General features: G+C 39.2%; 1 protein-coding gene across 1 annotated transcript in view; it reads left to right on the top strand.

Annotated features, from left to right (window-relative positions):
- Positions 1 to 18,740, top strand: part of lcp2a (lymphocyte cytosolic protein 2a) — a 39,926-nt gene that overhangs the window by 8,165 nt on the left and 13,021 nt on the right. Inside the window, exons 4-12 of the mRNA XM_060936258.1 lie at positions 1,447 to 1,512; positions 1,599 to 1,627; positions 7,152 to 7,192; positions 7,281 to 7,470; positions 9,972 to 10,063; positions 10,151 to 10,208; positions 10,300 to 10,353; positions 15,988 to 16,016; positions 17,953 to 17,972. Coding sequence (XP_060792241.1) covers positions 1,447 to 1,512; positions 1,599 to 1,627; positions 7,152 to 7,192; positions 7,281 to 7,470; positions 9,972 to 10,063; positions 10,151 to 10,208; positions 10,300 to 10,353; positions 15,988 to 16,016; positions 17,953 to 17,972 — 579 coding nt within the window. The remainder of the gene's footprint in view (positions 1 to 1,446; positions 1,513 to 1,598; positions 1,628 to 7,151; positions 7,193 to 7,280; positions 7,471 to 9,971; positions 10,064 to 10,150; positions 10,209 to 10,299; positions 10,354 to 15,987; positions 16,017 to 17,952; positions 17,973 to 18,740) is intronic.

The following is an 18,740-nucleotide window of genomic DNA, read 5'->3' as shown; positions in this document are numbered from 1 at the left end:
CTCGCTTCAGGTCCTTCCACAACGTTTCGATTGGATTAAGGTCAGGACTTTGACTTGGCCATTTCAAAACATTAACTTTATTCTTCTTTAACCATTCTTTGGTAGAACGACTTGTGTGCTTCGGGTCGTTGTCTTGCTGCATGACCCACCTTCTCTTGAGATTCAGTTCATGGACAGATGTCCTGATATTTTCCTTTAGAATTCGCTGGTATAATTCAGAATTCATTGTTCCATCAATGATGGCAAGCCGTCCTGGCCCAGATGCAGAAAAACAGGCCCAAACCATGATACTACCACCACCATGTTTCACAGATGGGATAAGGTTCTTATGCTGGAATGCAGTGTTTTCCTTTCTCCAAACATAATGCTTCTCATTTAAATCAAAAAGTTCTATTTTGGTCTCATCCATCCACAAAATATTTTTCCAATAGCCTTCTGGCTTGCCCATGTGATCTTTAGCAAACTGCAGACAAGCAGCAATGTTCTTTTTGGGGAGCAGTGGCTTTCTCCTTGCAACCCTGGCATGCACACCATTGTTGTTCAGTGTTCTCCTGATGGTGGACTCATGAACATTAATATTAGCCAATGTGAGAGAGGCCTTCAGTTGCTGAGAAATTACCCTGGGGTCCTTTGTGACCTCACTGACTATTACACGCCTTGCTCTTGGAGTGATCTTTGTTGGTCAACCACTCCTGGGGAGGGTAACAATGGTCTTGAATTTCCTCCATTTGTACACAATCTATCTGACTGTGGATTGGTGGAGTACAAACTCTTTAGAGATGTTTTTGTAACCTTTTCCAGCCTGATGAGCATCAACAATGCTTTTTCTGAGGTCCTCAGAAATCTCCTTTGTTCGTGCCATGATACACTTCCACAAACATGTGTTGTGAAGATCAGACTTTGATAGATCCCTGTTCTTTAAATAAAACAGGGTGCCCACTCACACCTGATTGTCATCCCATTGATTGAAAACACCTGACTCTAATTTCACCTTCAAATTAGCTAATCCTAGAGGTTCACATACTTTTGCCACTCACAGATATGTAATATTGGATCATTTTCCTCAATAAATAAATGACCAAGTATAATATTTTTGTCTCATTTGTTCAACTGGGTTCTCTTTATCTACTTTTAGGACTTGTGTGAAAACCTGATGCTGTTTTAGGTCATATTTATGCAGAAATATAGAAAATTCTAAAGGGTTCACAAACTTTCAAGCACCACTGTATATAGAGAACAGTAAGGGAGATAAAATGGTGCCCTGCGGTGCCCTGCGGTGCCCTGCGGTGCCCCAGTATTCAAGACATGCCCCAGTATTCAATAAACATACACTTTACAGTATAGGCTACTACAAAGACATACGCAGAATTTATGTTCATTTACGTAATTGTCAATGATTGGTGAATAAAAATACTATGCGTACTTTGTGTTTACAAACCTATCTAGACTCGTCTCCAAGATCTCCCGGGAAATCAACAAAAAAGAGGAGAAGAGAGGATTTTTCCAATTAAGGCAAGCAGTTACACATATACATAATGAATCTCTGCTGAGTTTTTGCTTTGAGAAGTTTTAACACATTGTTATTCTCTTTTGTTTAGAACCTCGGCACCCAAGTACCAAGAAACAGGTATAGATGGCACTCAAATATTCAGTTTCTTTTAACAGTTCCTACTTTCACAACACATTCATAAGCAGCGCATGTAAATTCCTGAAAGAAATGTTGAATTATTTATGAAGGAATTTTGTCCAAATTTGTTCATAATGCAATGTTAGAGGATGTGAAAGAAAGCAAGGAGATTGAGACTGTGATATTTTTACCCTTTTTTTTTTTAGTTTAGTTTGAACATTCAACATCACTGTGGTATAAAATGTTATTATAACCTTTTTTTAACCAGGTTAGTCTCATTGAGATAAAAAAAAAAACTATTTTCCAAGAGAGACCTGGCATAGAATGGCAACAGTAAATATAGTTTCACATTCAGCATTAAATCACTGCAGATGAAGACATCTCAAAGTGCATTCCAGTATGTAGAGAGAAATATTCATCCATCCATCAATTATCCGTAACCCTTTATCCTGTGCAGGGTCGTGAGCAAGCTGGAGCCGATCCCAGCTGACTATGGGCGAGAGGCGGGGTACACCCTGGACAAGTCGTCAAATCATCGCAGGGCTGACACACAGAGACAAACAACCATTCACACTCATGTTCACACTTATGGTCAAGTTAGAGCCACCAATTAGCCTAACCTGCATGCCTTTGGACTGTGGTGGGAACCGGAGCACCTGGAGGAAACCCACGCAGACACGGGGAGAACTTGCAAACTCCATGGAGAAAGGCCCCCATTGGCCACTGGGCTCAAACCCAGAACCTTCTTGCTGTGAGGCGACAGTGATAATCATTACACCACCATGCCGCCCTAGAGAGAAATAGATATTACTAATTAAAACATTCACAAGTTTGGATAGACTCAGATTCAATGGATTTAGCAATGCCTTTAAAATCATTGAGTGAAACTAGGTACTGGAGTTTGAGCTTGTTCTGCAGGCTGTTCCAAGCAGATGGTGCTGAAAACATAAAGGCCTTCTTCCCTAGCTCAGTCCAAGCTTGAGGAATAGTCATGAGGAGAACATCCTGAGACCTTAATCCATATGCACCCTGTTTCACAGAGTTAGATAACATGGAAGTCTGCCTAGAATGGCCTTGTACAGAAAGATGTACCAATGACTAAGCCGACAAATTGACAGAGAAGGCTAATTTGGACCTTGGAGTATAATACACAATGATGAGTGAGGGGGGTGGCATGGTGGTGTAGTGGTTAGCACTCTCACCTCACAGCAAGAAGGTTCTGGGTTCAATCCCAGTGGCTGACGAGGGCCTTTCTGTGTGGAGTTTGCATGTTCTCCCCGTGTCTGTGTGGGTTTCCTCCGGGTGCTCCGGTTTCCCCCACAGTCCAAAGACATGCAGGTTAGGTTAACTGGTGACTCTAAATTGACCGTAGGTGTGAATGTGAGCATGCATGTGTGAATGTCATGCAGATTAGGTTAACTGGCGACTCTAAATTGACTGTAGGTGTGAATGTGAGTGTGAACGGTTGTCTGTGTCTATGTGTCAGCCTTGTGATGACCTGGTGACTTGTCCAGGGTGTACCCCGCCTCTCGCCCATAGTCAGCTCGGATAGGCTCCAGCTTGCCTGTGACGCTGCACAGGATAAGTGGTTATGGATAATGGCTGGACGATGAGTGAGGGGTTTACAGGTTTTTATGAACCTTAAAGCTCCATGGTCCATGGTATCTAACATATGAAGACACTGAGATGTACACAAGATGACACTTTTTATACTATTACCAGTATATCCTGACAGTTTGGACCATATTTTTTATGCCTTTTAGTTTTGTTTTGTTTCACAAAATACATTAGAAATGTGATGAATTATCACAACTTCAGTTTGACATACCTCCGTTTCGCCTGCACACACACGAACATACACAGGAGTAGTAGCGTTACTAATAACAAAGATGTTCCTGTGTATGTTGCATCGAAGATGATGTCACAGCAGTTTCATGCAGTATCACTATGACGACCAGCTGTAGTGGAAAACAAATCACAGATACCAAGCGCTAGTAGAGTCGAGTCAAGTCAACTTGAGTCAAGCCGGTACCATGCGGTAGAAAAGGACCATACATGACCAAAAGTATGTACAGACCTGACCATCATATCCATATGTGGTTCCTATTCCAAAACTATAGGCATTAATAGTGAGTTGGAGCATTAGTGGCTCCATATTAGTGTATGGAGTTGAGCATTAGTGAAGTTTAGTATTGATGTCGGGGTGGAGACCTGGCATGCAGTCGGCATTTCGTCCCAAAGGTTTTCAGTGGGGTTGAGGTCAAGGCTCTGTGCAGGACACTCGAGTTCTTCCACACCAACCTTGGCAAACCATTTCTCAATGGAGCTTGCTTTGTGCACAGGCGCATTGTCATGCTGGAACAGTTTTGGGCCCTTTCATTCCAGTGAAGGGAAATCATAATATTAAAGCATACAAAGACGTTCGAGACAATTGTGTGCTTCAAACATTGTGGTAACAGTTTGCAGAAGAACCAGGCCAGGTGTTCGTATACTTTTGACCATATAGTGTATATGTTCTATTTCTATTAAAATTTTATAGTTTTGGTATACACTACCACCTTTGTCTGAGGACATGAAAGTCATTAATTTAGCCGACATCCATTATGGACTTCTAAAACTGGTGAACTGGCTTCTTAGATTGAACAGAAAGGGAAATCATATGCTCCTATTGGTAGTAGATACATTTCCCAAAAGGAGGTGTGAAGTAATCACACGAAATGTAGCTAAATTAATTTTTACATATTCAACAGTACTAAACAGCTTACCAATATATAAAATACCGGTCAAAAGTTTGGTTGTTTACAGTAGAGTTATTTACAGTACATTATATTTTCCTTTTCATTAATTCATGATCAAAGTGCATAGTGTTAGTCATGCACACAACAAGCAAACCTAATGATGTTTTCAAGCAAAACAATGTAGTTATTTTAAAAACAAAAATCATAATATAACAGTTTTACAGTGTATAGAGGCTTTGCACCGTCACGTGACCCCCATAGCAATGGTAACTATGCCACCATGATAGAAGGCACGCTTGTAGTGCTTCATTCAGATGAGTTAGTTGTTACTGATCGGTATGGGAAGATTTTGCTGTGTTTTTGGATGTGCAGATCATTCTGAACGAACTAAATATATAAGAATTTTTAATTTACCAAAAGTAGTTCATCATCGGGGGAAAAAAGTAGGGAAATTTCTAAACATAGAAGGGAAAAATGGCTTGCAAGCATACAAAGTGTAGCAAGGTGCTCAACCTAATTTTCACTTCACTGTACAAGAGTGAGCAGCTCGCTGCACTTTGTCGCTTATGCTCATGTTCATCTGTCTGTATAAAAATGAGCACCTTGCTGCACTTTGTATGTTTGTGAGCCATTTTTCCCTTCTATGTTTAGAACTCTCTCTAATTTTTTCCCACTGATGATGAATTACTTTTGATAAATTAAGAAATCTGATGTCTTTGATTCATTTAAAATGACTTGCACATCTAAAAACACAGCAAAACCTTCCCATACCAATCAATAACAACTAACTCATCTGAATGAAGCACGACAAGCGTGTCTCCTGTCATGGCGGCGTAGTTACCATTGCTGTGGAGGTCACATGATGGTGCAAAGCCTCTATACAGTAAGTAATAAAGATAATTTCAATATGAAGTATGGCATTGAATTAATTTCATCAGTCAAAAACCTTTGTTTTTTACTTTTTAATATTTAAGAAAATTTAAAGGTAGCAATGTTTAGACTTCCACTTTTAACTAGGTAAGATTTTTACACATTATGTATACTTTCACTTAAGTATCTTTTCTCAGTACTTTTTCCACCCCAGATAACTACAACCCCGATTCCAAAAAAGTTGGGACAAAGTACAAATTGTGAATAAAAACGGAATGCAATAATTTTCAAATCTCAAAAACTGATATTGTATTCACAATAGAACATAGACAACATATCAAATGTCGAAAGTGAGACATTTTGAAATTTCATGCCAAATATTGGCTCATTTGAAATTTCATGACAGCAACACATCTCAAAAAAGTTGGGGCAGGGGCAATAAGAGGCTGGAAAAGTTAAAGGTACAAAAAAGGAACAGCTGGAGGACCAAATTGCAACTCATTAGGTCAATTGGCAATAGGTCATTAACATGACTGGGTATAAAAAGAGCATCTTGGAGTGGCAGCGGCTCTCAGAAGTAAAGATGGGAAGAGGATCACCAATCCCCCTAATTCTGCACCGACAAATAGTGGAGCAATATCAGAAAGGAGTTCGACAGTGTAAAATTGCAAAGAGTTTGAACATATCATCATCTACAGTGCATAATATCATCAAAAGATTCAGAGAATCTGGAAGAATCTCTGTGCGTAAGGGTCAAGGCCGGAAAACCATACTGGGTGCCCATGATCTTCGGGCCCTTAGACGGCACTGCATCACATACAGGCATGCTTCTGTATTGGAAATCACAAAATGGGCTCAGGAATATTTCCAGAGAACATTATCTGTGAACACAATTCACCATGCCATCTGCCGTTTCCAGCTAAAACTCTGTAGTTCAAAGAAGAAGCCGTATCTAAACATCATCCAGAAGCGCAGACGTCTTCTCTGGGCCAAGGCTCATTTAAAATGGACTGTGGCAAAGTGGAAAACTGTTCTGTGGTCAAACGAATCAAAATTTGAAGTTCTTTATGGAAATCAGGGACGCCGTGTCATTCGGACTAAAGAGGAGAAGGACGACCCAAGTTGTTATCAGCGCTCAGTTCAGAAGCCTGCATCTCTGATGGTATGGGGTTGCATTAGTGCATATGGCATGGGCAGCTTACACATCTGGAAAGACACCATCAATGCTGAAAGGTATATCCAGGTTCTAGAGCAACATATGCTCCCATCCAGACGACGTCTCTTTCAGGGAAGACCTTGCATTTTCCAACATGACAATGCCAAACCACATACTGCATCAATTACAGCATCATGGCTGCATAGAAGAAGGGTCTGGGAACTGAACTGGCCAGCCTGCAGTCCAGATCTTTCACCCATAGAAAACATTTGGCGCATCATAAGACGGAAGATACGACAAAAAAGACCTAAGACAGTTGAGCAACTAGAATCCTACATTAGACAAGAATGGGTTAACATTCCTATCCCTAAACTTGAGCAACTTGTCTCCTCAGTCCCCAGACGTTTACAGACTGTTGTAAAGAGAAAAGGGGATGTCTCACAGTGGTAAACATGGCCTTGTCCCAACTTTTTTGAGATGTTGTCATGAAATTTAAAATCACCTCATTTTTCTCTTTAAATGATACATTTTCTCAGTTTAAACATTTGATATGTCATCTATGTTCTATTCTGAATAAAATATGGAATTTTGAAACTTCCACATCATTGCATTCCATTTTTATTTACAATTTGTACTTTGTCCCAACTTTTTTGGAATCGGGGTTGTATAAAATCTCAAAAGGAAAAAGTCTCAAATCAAAAGCAGATGTCACTTATTTCACATTATATAACACTATTTTCTATTCCAACTCTTACAATAGAGTTGCCTGTGGAGGACCAAGGATGGGGTTCTGAAGAGTTTGTAAGTTTGTCATCTGCTTTGATTATTTTACATACTTATGTACTTGACTGCTTTGTTAATGTTTACACACATCACTGCTGATGTGAAGGAAAGCGATGATGATTACGAGAGTCCAAATTCAAACGATGATGGAGAAGGCAGTGGTGGAGATTATGAATCAGCAGCAGATGGTGGAGTGGACAGTGATAATGATTACGAGCCACCCCCAAGTGAGCCATCTGATAACCAACAGCATCACCAAATCTGTGCTGCCAAGCACAGCAACAGCGAGTACATTGGTAAAGAATATATGACAATTCAGTGTTACTTCTTTAGTTGTAGAGAATATGAGGTCTTTCCATCCCTTTATCCTTCCTTATACCATAGCTCTATTGAATTCTCATTGGTCAGAAGGTTTTGATTGATTTTCTCTTGCAGGTTAATATTAATGCACTCGTTCTAATACATTATAATTTCCCTGGTAACAACTTACACAAGGACTTGTGCTGCAAATGCTCCATGTACGGATTTAAAAAAAAAAAACTGTGATTTTTGTAGTCTTTTTGGAAGGAGTCTTCAGTGTCACTTGGACATAAACCTCTAACTTTAAAAAGACTGAAAACTTTTCAGAGGACTTTGTATTTTCTTGGTAGCATGACTAGCCGCAGCCCTGTAATGACCTGGCGACTTGTCCAGGGTGTACCCCACCTTTCGCCCGTAGTCAGCTGGGATAGGCTCCAGCTTGCCTGCGACCCTGTAGAACAGGATAAAGCGGCTAGAGATAATGAGATGAGATGAGATGACTAGCTGCATTTCTTGTCATAAACTTCAAGACTGGTGAAGGAACAACTATTTATAGATATTCTAACAAGTGATAACAGGAAGTCACTTGTCTTGTGGACGTTCCACAACATTAAACATAAATTTAAACTCGTGGCGGTTGATGGTTTTTGAAATAGAGGAAGTTCAGATGTTGGTTGTTGAAGTATTAAGTACATCTGTGAGAGTTTCACCTGTTAGTCTGGCCTCCTGTTTAATTGTCAGTCTCTCCTCATATGTTACAACAGCAGAATACTTCAGGTCAACAATATTAGTAGCGTCTGCCATGTCACTCCAAAAAGCAGCTAAGCTGCTAATTACTGTAGTTAGCTATGTTTCACTGAAGAAGGTAGTTACAGCTAGCTAGCTGGACCTATAAATAAACTAACAAATTCCAAAACAAACGCAAGTAATCAAACTAGAAGAAGGGCACTCGGTAGAGTGCATACCTCTGCCAAGCCACATATTATCAACATCAAAATTACTTGAACCTAGGATAATACTAAAGCTGTACACCAAATTTCATAAAAATCCATTCACTGCTTTTTGAGTGACGTTGGGAACAGACAAAAAAAATCCTGGATCCACATACATTTCCAGATCAAAATCTAACCAATTGTTCCTTGGCCCATGGCCCACCTTTTCCCAAGATTTCTTCACTACTTTTTGAGTTACGTTGGAAACAGACAAATATATTATTATGGCCAGCTTCCCTGCCTGAACTGGGAATTCATCAGCAGCTTTTCTTTGGCTAATCAGACACAAGCTACACCACCACACTTGCCAGAGCAACTGGGGGTTAGGCACCTTGATCAAGGGCACTTCAGCCAGTCCTGCTGGTCCAGGAATCAAACCAGCAACCTTTTGGGCCCAAAGCTGTTTCTCTAACCATTAGGCCATGGCTTCCCCCTAAGCCATGGGAACAGACAAGCAAACAAGAAAACAAACAGAGGTGAAACCATAACCTCTTTCAAAGTTGGCGGCGGTAATTACAAGCTTTACTAGTTGTGTAAAAGTGTTCTGCATGAGGCTTAAGTCTGAGATGTCAGTCATGTTCATTACTGCTTCAGTGACTGACAGTTGGCAACAAGGTTCTGCCCCTTTGAGATGCTTCTCAATCATCATATGGAGAAGCCATCATCCGGACAGGACAAGTGGAAAGTACACTATTCAATAAACACTGAGATGTTTATTTCTATCCAAAACTCACTTGCCTATACACTTTCTGACTCCTAGTGAAGTCGTGCATCTGGACGGGACATAAAATGACATGTTAAAACCTGTTGTCCAGTGAAGGTTTTCTGTCCTTCTTTTTGTCTCATTAAAACAAAGTGTACTTGAATCGGCTATAGACATCCAAGGAGGGTGTGTGGCAATGGCGATCTATCAAAGGTACTTCTACAGTCTTGCGTGAAATGAAAGAACAGTTGATATTTTGATTGACTAAAACATTGTACTTCATCACCCAAACTGATAATCCCGTCATAACTTTTTCTCTGACTAATCAGACACAAGGTACACCACCACTCTAGCTGGAGCAGTTGTGGGTTAGGTACCTTGCTCAAGGGTACTTTAACCAAGCCTACTAGTCCGGGGAATCAAACTACCAACCGTTTGGTCCCAAAGCTGCTTCTCTAACCATTAGGCCATGGCTTCCCCATGCTTCACCTAGAGTAATGAATAATCTAGAGACATGTCTTCATTTTATATAGAAATATTTCCATTGCCACAGTTTGATTAAATTTTTGGCGAGACTGGTCTTCCCATGTAGTCTTAATCACCTGTGTTAAAAATGGATAAAAAGTATGATGTGTCATTCATTCTTTCATTAATGATAGAGCTGCCAGCTTGCTGTGGTATAAGAGAAAGGAAGCATTTTTTAGAGAAAAGACCCTGATACTTTGCAATTGTTGATTATTTTCCTATAACAGCAAATATAAAATCTTTTATATTTGACATGTCGACTTTCTTTTGCATCTAGACCGGTCTTCAGTCAAAAGCCAGCCACCAGTGCCTCCAGCACGGCCCGGGCCTGGTCCTGGTCCTCCACTTCCCGCTATGGGACGCCCAAATGTAAGTCTTACTCAGCAGTATCGTCTCTGCCTCAACTTCTTTCTTTAAGTATTATAATGGCAGTACAGTAACATCTTTCACTTGCAGGTTCCTGGAACATACCCAAGGACAGAACAGGCTCCTCAAATGAATCAGAGACCTCCTCGTAAGAACACACTGCATTTTTGTTTGTTTGGTGAAGTTTTCTTATATTTTTTCATTCATCCATTATTAATTATTTTTATTTTCCTTCTCAGCTCCTGATCGCAGTAAAAAGCCAGGGAGTCTGGAAAGGGGGATGAATAATAAAGGTAATTTATTCGTTATAGAGTGCAGTTCTAAGTAAATGTACAAATGTGATGTAGTTTCTTATAAAATCATCATGTCATGTGAGAGAAAGTGTTAGCGTTCTTGCCAAATGGTGTGTTCATGTTGCTAAACTCAGGTTCCCTGAAAGCAGGGCCGGACTGGTAATAAAAAGCAGCCTGGGAATTTGCTGTCAAGCAGATTGTCCTATAACACACAAAATGTTTGTTGATCACTGAAATTTTAATTTGTATTGTCTGTGTTATGTGTCTGCAAAGACATAGGTTTATCTGTTTGTTAAAAATGCATAAAATAGACATTATTCGGACTGTCTGACATGAGCAGTAAATATTGTTGTATTGGTTAAATTCATAAGTAAGTAAAGTTTATTTATATAGTGCTTTTCACAGACAAGTGTCACAAAGTGTTGTACAGGGAATAAATAAGAGGAAACGTAAGATACGAGTCACAATATACAAGAAACAAGAAAACAGAAATGCAAAATATAAAAAACAGTAGATGCAGGCACAATGTATAGAATCCACGAAGCACAAGACATAAAAGACAAAAACGTAACAGTTACCCAAATGCCATATTGAACAGATGTGTTTCCAGTTTCTTAGAGTCAATGGTGTCGGCAAGCCTGATGGATAGAAGTCAAGCATTCCACAACCTTGGAGCAACGGACTCAAATGCCCGATGGGCACGGGTTTTTAGACGGGTATAGGGCACAAAAACTAGGTTTAGGTTGTTTGACTTTAGGGAGCAAGCTGCTGAGGAGGGCACTATGTGGAGGATATCAGTCAGATAAGCAGGGGCCTGACTATTTAGTGGTCTGTATGTGAGAGTGAGACTTTTCACTTGGATCCTGAAAGTAACTGGGAGTCAGTTTCATGATGAATAATCCAATCTTGACACAGGCAACTACAGTGTGTGGTTTATTACGCAACATACTTTCCATCTGTTCTATTTCTTGGAATGAAAGAATAAATAACTTGAAGGAAGTAGTCTAGTGCTCTAATTTACTTCACAGTCATGCAATAATATTCATTATTATAAACACAGGACACTTTTTCGATGGAATAAAAACGTGTCCCTTACAGAAAAAACACATGAATTTCCCATGTATTTCACATGTGATCACGTTACCACATGTGGAATACATGCTATCAGATTTTGTAACATGTGTTACCATGTAGAGCACATGTGGAAAACATGTTACCACATGTGGAAAACATTCCCACATGTGATTCACATAAAATTGGGCCAAAACCACATGTTTCCCATGTGCAAATAACATGTTTCCCATGTGCAAAACACATTTTCCACATATTTCACATGTGAGAAATCACATGTGAAGTTCATGTGGTTTTTCTGTAAGGGCTTCTAGTGGGTTTCATTCATTTAATTTGATAGCATGCAATATATTGTTAGCATATCGCTTATCTTGCGTGTATTACATCACTCTACCCACTGGACAATGAGTGTTGAATATGGTTTCCGATATTGCATGGTTGTCGAGACAACGTGACATCACACGTCGGAGATGTAAAACTTCTGCACTAGCGAGCAACTGTGACAATTTGTAAACAAACATGGCCGCCATGTTTGCTTCGTTAAATATGGAAGATTTTGAGATAATTTTGAAAGACAAAGACGTGTTGAACACCCGAAAGGAATGTGTGTATAATAATAATAATAACAATAACTACTTAATAAGTCTTCGACTTGTTCAATATCATGCTCGCTGAATGGAATATACAGTGGTGCTTGAAAGTTTGTGAACCCTTTAGAATTTTCTATATTTCTGCATAAGTATGACCTAAAACATCATCAGATTTTCACACAAGTCCTAAAAGTAGATAAAGAGAACCCAGTTAAACAAATGAGACAAAAATATTATACTTAGTAATTTATTTATTGAGGAAAATGATGCAATATTACATATCTGTGAGGGGCAAAAGTATGTGAACATAGGATTAGCAGTTAATTTGAAGGTGAAATTAGAGTCAGCTGTCTTCAGTCAGTGGGATGACAATCAGGTGTGAGTGGGCACCCTGTTTTATTTAAAGAACAGGGATCTATCAAAGTCTGATCTTCACAACACATGTTTGTGGAAGTGTATCGTGGCACGAACAAAGGAAATTTCTGAGGACCTCAGAAAAAGCGTTGTTGATGCTCATCAGGCTGGAAAAGGTTACAAAACCATCTCTAAAGAGTTTGGACTCCACCAGTCCACAGTCAGACAGATTGTGTACAAATGGAGGAAATTCAAGGCCATTGTTACCCTCCCCAGGAGTGGTCAACCAACAAAGATCACTCCAAGAGCAAGGTGTGTAATAGTCAGCGAGGTCACAAAGGACCCCAGGATAACTTCTAAGCAACTGAAGGCCTCTCTCACATTGGCTAATGTTAATGTTCATGAGTCCACCATCAGAAGAACACTGAACAACAATGGTGTGCATGGCAGGGTTGCAAGGAGAAAGCCACTGCTCTCCAAAAAGAACATTGCTGCTTGCCTGCAGTTTGCTAAAGATCACATGGACAAGCCATAAGGCTATTGGAAGAATGCTTTGTGGATGGATGAGACCAAAATAGAACTTTTTGGTTTAAATGAGAAGCGTTATGTTTGGAGAAAGGAAAACACTGCATTCCAACATAAGAACCTTATCCCATCTGTGAAACATGATGGTGGTAGTATCATGGTTTGGGCCTGTTTTGCTGCATCTGGGCCAGGACGGCTTGCCATCATTGATGGAACAATGAATTCTGAATTATACCAGCAAATTCTAAAGGAAAATGTCAGGACATCTGTCCATGAACTGAATCTCAAGAGAAGGTGGGTCATGCAGCAAGACAATGACCCTAAGCACACAAGTTGTTCTACCAAAGAATGGTTAAAGAAGAATAAAGTTAATGTTTTGAAATGGCCAAGTCAAAGTCCTGACCTTAATCCAATGAAAATGCTGTGGAAGGACCTGAAGCGAGCAGTTCATGTGACGAAACCCACCAACATCCCAGAGTTGAAGCTGTTCTCTACGGAGGAATGGGCTAAAATTCCTCCAAGCCGGTGTGCAGGACTGATCAACAGTTACTGCAAACGTTTAGTTGCAGTTATTGCTGCAAAAGAGGGTCACACCAGATACTGAAAGCAAAGGTTCACATACTATTGCCACTCACAGATATGTAATATTGGATCATTTTCCTCAATAAATAAATGACCAAGTATAATATTTTTTTGTCTCATTTGTTTAACTGTGTTCTCTTTATCTACTTTTCGGACTTGTGTGAAAATCTGATGATATTTTAGGTCATATTTATGCAGAAATATAGAAAATTCTAAAGGGTTCACAAACTTTCAAGCACCACCGTATCTGATATACCACTCAACGCCAGCCAATATTATTTAATAGTGCACCTCTAACAGGATATATGCTGGTTCCTGCTCCCTCATCCTCCATCTTTTCCTTGTCATGTTCAGAGCCATGTTCACCTGTTTGTTTAGATTGTAGAGTCAGTACACCTATTTAACAAATCATTTTCATTGCTGGACTAGCTATCAAATATAATACGCCTTACAGGCTATAATATGAAAAAGAATTGACGAGTAATCTCAAAGAAAATGATCACATGTACATGTTTATTTTATCCATTTACAGGTGAATGTGATGGCCTTTTTTTAGAGAAATTTTGATTAAACTTCTCTAAATGTTTGTACACTGAGTCTGAATAGTTAAACCTTGTTAATAACCCAACCTGCAGCAGGACTCTAGCATTGAAACCCCAAGTTGAATCAAAATGTTTAGTTCTTTAGTTAGTTCATTTAGCTACAGTACTTCGCAGCACATAGCATGTCAGCATGACAAAGCACCTGCTCCCTGCTCATTCCTCTTTGATATTTCTACCTTTTTCTCTTTTTTTGGTGCATCTTCTCTGCACTCTTGGCTGTGGGTATTTTCTTTCTATCCATGTTTTGGCCACAAGTGCTAGATATTTAATAATTATTCCACGAAATCGAGTCGTACATGAGCTGATAGCTGTCGAGGCGCATAGCGCGGAGTTGTTTATAAGTCATGTACGACGAGATTGAGTGGAATAACTGTTTTATTCTATCCACATTCACTGGATTTTGAGAAACAGGGCATTTTTTTTTTTTTTGCAAATTCAATAAATAAAACCTTTATACAAAAAGTCAGACAAAATCATTTCTGCTTAGGTGGACTTCTTAAAAACCTATCGATGGCTGCACAAATTGAGTTTAGTGTTGTTTTTTGTAGAAAGTGCCGTCTTGCTGTTGTGCTGAGGTATAGAATAGCTTTAGACATTTATTTAATTCTTCCTTGGACATTTCAGTTCTGTAATTTTCAAACTTCTTTGAGCTTTTGAACCAGTCTAAAAAAGTTCAACAAATTTTAATGCTTAAAGATGAAGAATGTAAACAAACCGGTGAAATGACAGGAGCAATTTGTTAAAAATGCAATAATAATAATTCTTGAAGAAAAAAAAGGCACATTCTTAACACCAGATACTTTCATTCCATATTTATTTTGCTGCTTTTTTTATTTTCGGGGGGGGGGGGTGTTGTTTTCAAGTAGAGTTTTTATTTCGTCCTTGGTTGGTTCAGCAACACGCTCCGCCATTTTGCTTTTCTCTACTCATGGTATATGAGTTGATAGCGTAGTAGTAGAGTAGCCAATCAGAGCACACGATTGCTCATATCCAGTGAATGTGGATAGAATAATTTCATTTATGATAGCAATTGCTTCTTGCTATTATGGATTGCACCAGCTGTGTCACTGCAGCTAAGATGACCTCTTGAATATCTGTATAGTCTATATGCCAAGGCTGAGGGGAAAAAAATGGCCCTCACAAGACCTGCCCAAAAGGAAAATTCCCAAACTTTCCCATGGCCCGTCCGCAGCATCTGCTTGAACGTACTCAGGGTGCTATGGTGTTGTAGTGGGTAGCATTGCTTCTTCACAACTCTCGGGCTTCTGGTTCAATCCTGGGCGCAGGTTATGGAGTTTCATATATTTGCCCAATGTTCATGTGAGTTTTCTCCAAATCCATCCAGATAGGTGAATGTGCGTGTATAGTATTATGTCATTCCTGCCATGCATAGGAATAGGTTCCACTGTGACCCTGATCAGGATTAAAGCAATTATTGAAGAAGAATGAATGACTGAATAGTCTCTTTAGGATTAAGGAAGGATATTTTATATCTTGTATATGGATACAGCCTGTGGATATCTCATTATATCATGTCTTTTAACTCCGGTCACTATTATCCTATATTGAACCTGCAAGTAAAAAGTCATTTATCAGTTGCTCAAACATACAGTGCTGGATCAAAATCAGGCCCGAATGGCTTAAAGACAAATGACATGACAGCAATATAAGGCTATATAGGGACTAAAGAACACAATATGATGACCAGGTTTCAATGGTTGGCCTAGTTGTCTGTCTCTTCAAAGAGAAACGGAACTGAAAGTTGCTTCCTGGGCTGAGATGACAAAAAAAAAAACAGAGACCGCATAAGATGTTTTCTCACAGCCTCACCATTGCTTAATGCAGTTTTTATCCAGAAGTTTTGTGCGTAACACTGAAGATTAATGCCTGTTGTCTTTCTGTGTTCACAGGTATACATATCAGCAACTCAAACGAGAGGGTAAGGGAAACATATTATTATTCTACACAAACTTGGTGTTAAACGGGCCAGCTCACCCTTCCCAGAAGCCTCTGTGCTAAGTAGCGAGTGAGCAATTTTGGTGCCATTGATATTCCGATGCAGCGACATCCTAGGCCATAGATAAAGATAATAAATTCTTACATGAAATACATGAAGATATTTTTTGAAAGGAGTTTTAGTTTAAATTCTTTCAACTCATCCATTCCATGTTCGTGTGCTTATTCTGCTGTAATGAACCAGAATTGACCTCGACCTTCTCGTAGGCGGCCATGAAGGAAAGAAAATATCAGGCATATTGCGTTCAAAATTGTGTGTTTTTTATTCGTGAAAGTTTTCTTGTAAAGACTCGGTATTCAGCGAGGTGAGCGTGCACGAAGAGAGCTAGCAGAGTAGTGACAATGTGCTTTCACAACACAGTGGTCCATATGTAAACAAAAACACCGAATTGGGCTCTGGGAAGTATGATCTGCACCTTTAACTTACATTTTAAGAATAATAGAAAAGTAATAACATGCTGACATAGTGGTTAGGATAGTTCAACACATTTATAATACAATATTGTTACTAAAAATAAGCTCTACTCTACTAAGGCTTGTACTGACCTTTAAATGGATCCTCCATCGGATTTATTCTCAAATTTATTTTTAGTAAAAGTAGTCACAGATTTCAAAAATCAAACGTTCATTTTCGGAGACCAAATAGTGTCCGGGAAAAATTAATTTTCTTTAAAATGCCAGATGGGCTTCCTGCAGTGGTGATGCATGCAATGACGTCAGGTAGTGGTCGCTTGGAGCAACTCAGCTGTTTATATTCTCTGTTTACATCGTAGTTTTGTTAGTTTTACAAGTATTTTTACCAAATTGATCAGTTTTTAAATACGCATGCCTTATTGTGTAGCATATAAATGCCATAATGATGCTAAAAAGTAAGCACAAGCTGGAACTAGACTGCATTTAAACAGAGAAAATGCAAAGTGTACTTGATCAGCTGTAGCTGAGGGTCACCGACAGAAACTGAATCAGATATGAGACCTTGTGCTGCAAAATCTTTTTTCACATGATCTACGGGTAGTGTGGGTAGCAAAGTGTGCATGACTGCACGCTCTAAAATCTTGGCTTAAAATGGCTCAACTTGCAGCGTGACATGACAATTTGCGCTCTAAAATCTGTTTTAAACCATGCCATTCTCTCTCTCTCTCTCTCTCCCTCTCTGTTAATCTTCCCAGCACTAGCTGTAGATCATTTAAAAAATTATTTTAGAGCGTGGAAGTCTCATGTCACGCTGCGAGTTGAGCCATTTTGAACCGAGATTTTAGAGCATGCAGCCACACACACTTCGCACAGGACACGCACTTTCTGCAGATCATATGTAAAAAGGTTTTGCAGTGTAAGGTCTCATGTCTGATCCAGTTTCTCTCAGTGAAGCTTTGCTACAGCTGAGTAAGCACACTTTGCATTTTCTCTGTGGAAATGCAGTCCGGTTCCAGTTTGTGCTTTCTTTTTAGCATTTATATGCTACACAGTGAGGCATACTTATCTAAAAACTGATACATTTAGTAAAATACTTGTAAAACTAGTAAAACTACAATGTAAACAGAGAATATAAACAACTCTATTGCTCCAAGCAACCACTACATGACGTCATCGCATACGTCACCACCGCAGGAAGCCCATCTGGCATTTTAAAGAAAATTCATTTTTCTCGAACACTATTTGGTCTGTGAAAATTCAAGTTTGATTTTTGAAATCTGTAACTACTTTGACTTAAAATAAGTTTGCGAATAAATCCGCTGGAGGATCCTTTTAAGGGAAAGTCATGCAGTTCCTGCTATTTTGTCATTACCTTAATCTGAATCTTACTTTTAACATTCATGTTGTCTGTTTTCTTTTCTTCCAAAAAATGATGTCCCATAAAGAGTGCCAAGCCACCGATGAGGTACTATAATATCATTTTAATATTTTTAACCCTTGATGTTGTAAAGTATCTGTATCTAATGACCTTTTTATGATCTTCTCTGCCCTTAATCTTTACTCTTCCTGGTAGTACTTGCTATCTGGCTGTTTTAAACATATTTCAATCTCAGAAAAATACTAAAGCCACTTCTGGTGACATGTTTGATCATGAGCGAGATAGCTCTGACTATCAGAGAGTTGGCTGTGTGCTGTTATTTTTGGTTAGCAATAAAATGGCATTACTGTACATTATATAATATGGTACAGAGTTTAACAAAGCGGTGCTTGGGTTCTGAGTACTAACAATGGATGCGCTGCTAAACGAGAAAAGCCAATTTAATAAGAAATTAGGCCGGGAAAAAAAAGATACCTGATTTGATCAGTATTTGAAAAATATTTGATCAGTTGTGAAATATGTTGTTCCTGCAAAATCAAAGGTTTGATTGCAAAGTCTACATATGTAGTGCCTTTTTGCAGCTAAACAGTCTTGCTGCGGAGGTGACTCATGCAAAACCAGTTTCCAGCTATGTTGGGGCTTTTTTTTAATAAACCACTGAGAGTTCATCAATGCATTTGCACATCTCACGACAGTCCCTTTCTGCAAGTGCATCTGCATGCTTAATTGTAAAATATGAAATGTATTTGTGGGGAGCGCAGTGGTGAAGTATGTGTTTTGTATATTATTGTCTCTGTGGGTTCCCACCAAGTTCACCAGTCCACCCCCCCCCAAAAAAAAGACAAGAAAAAAAAC

This window comes from Neoarius graeffei, chromosome 12, assembly GCF_027579695.1.
Source record: "Neoarius graeffei isolate fNeoGra1 chromosome 12, fNeoGra1.pri, whole genome shotgun sequence".
NCBI classification, from domain to species: Eukaryota; Metazoa; Chordata; class Actinopteri; order Siluriformes; family Ariidae; genus Neoarius; species Neoarius graeffei.
The sequence above is the reverse complement of the archived record's forward strand: the minus strand, read 5'-3'. Positions and strand labels throughout refer to the sequence as shown.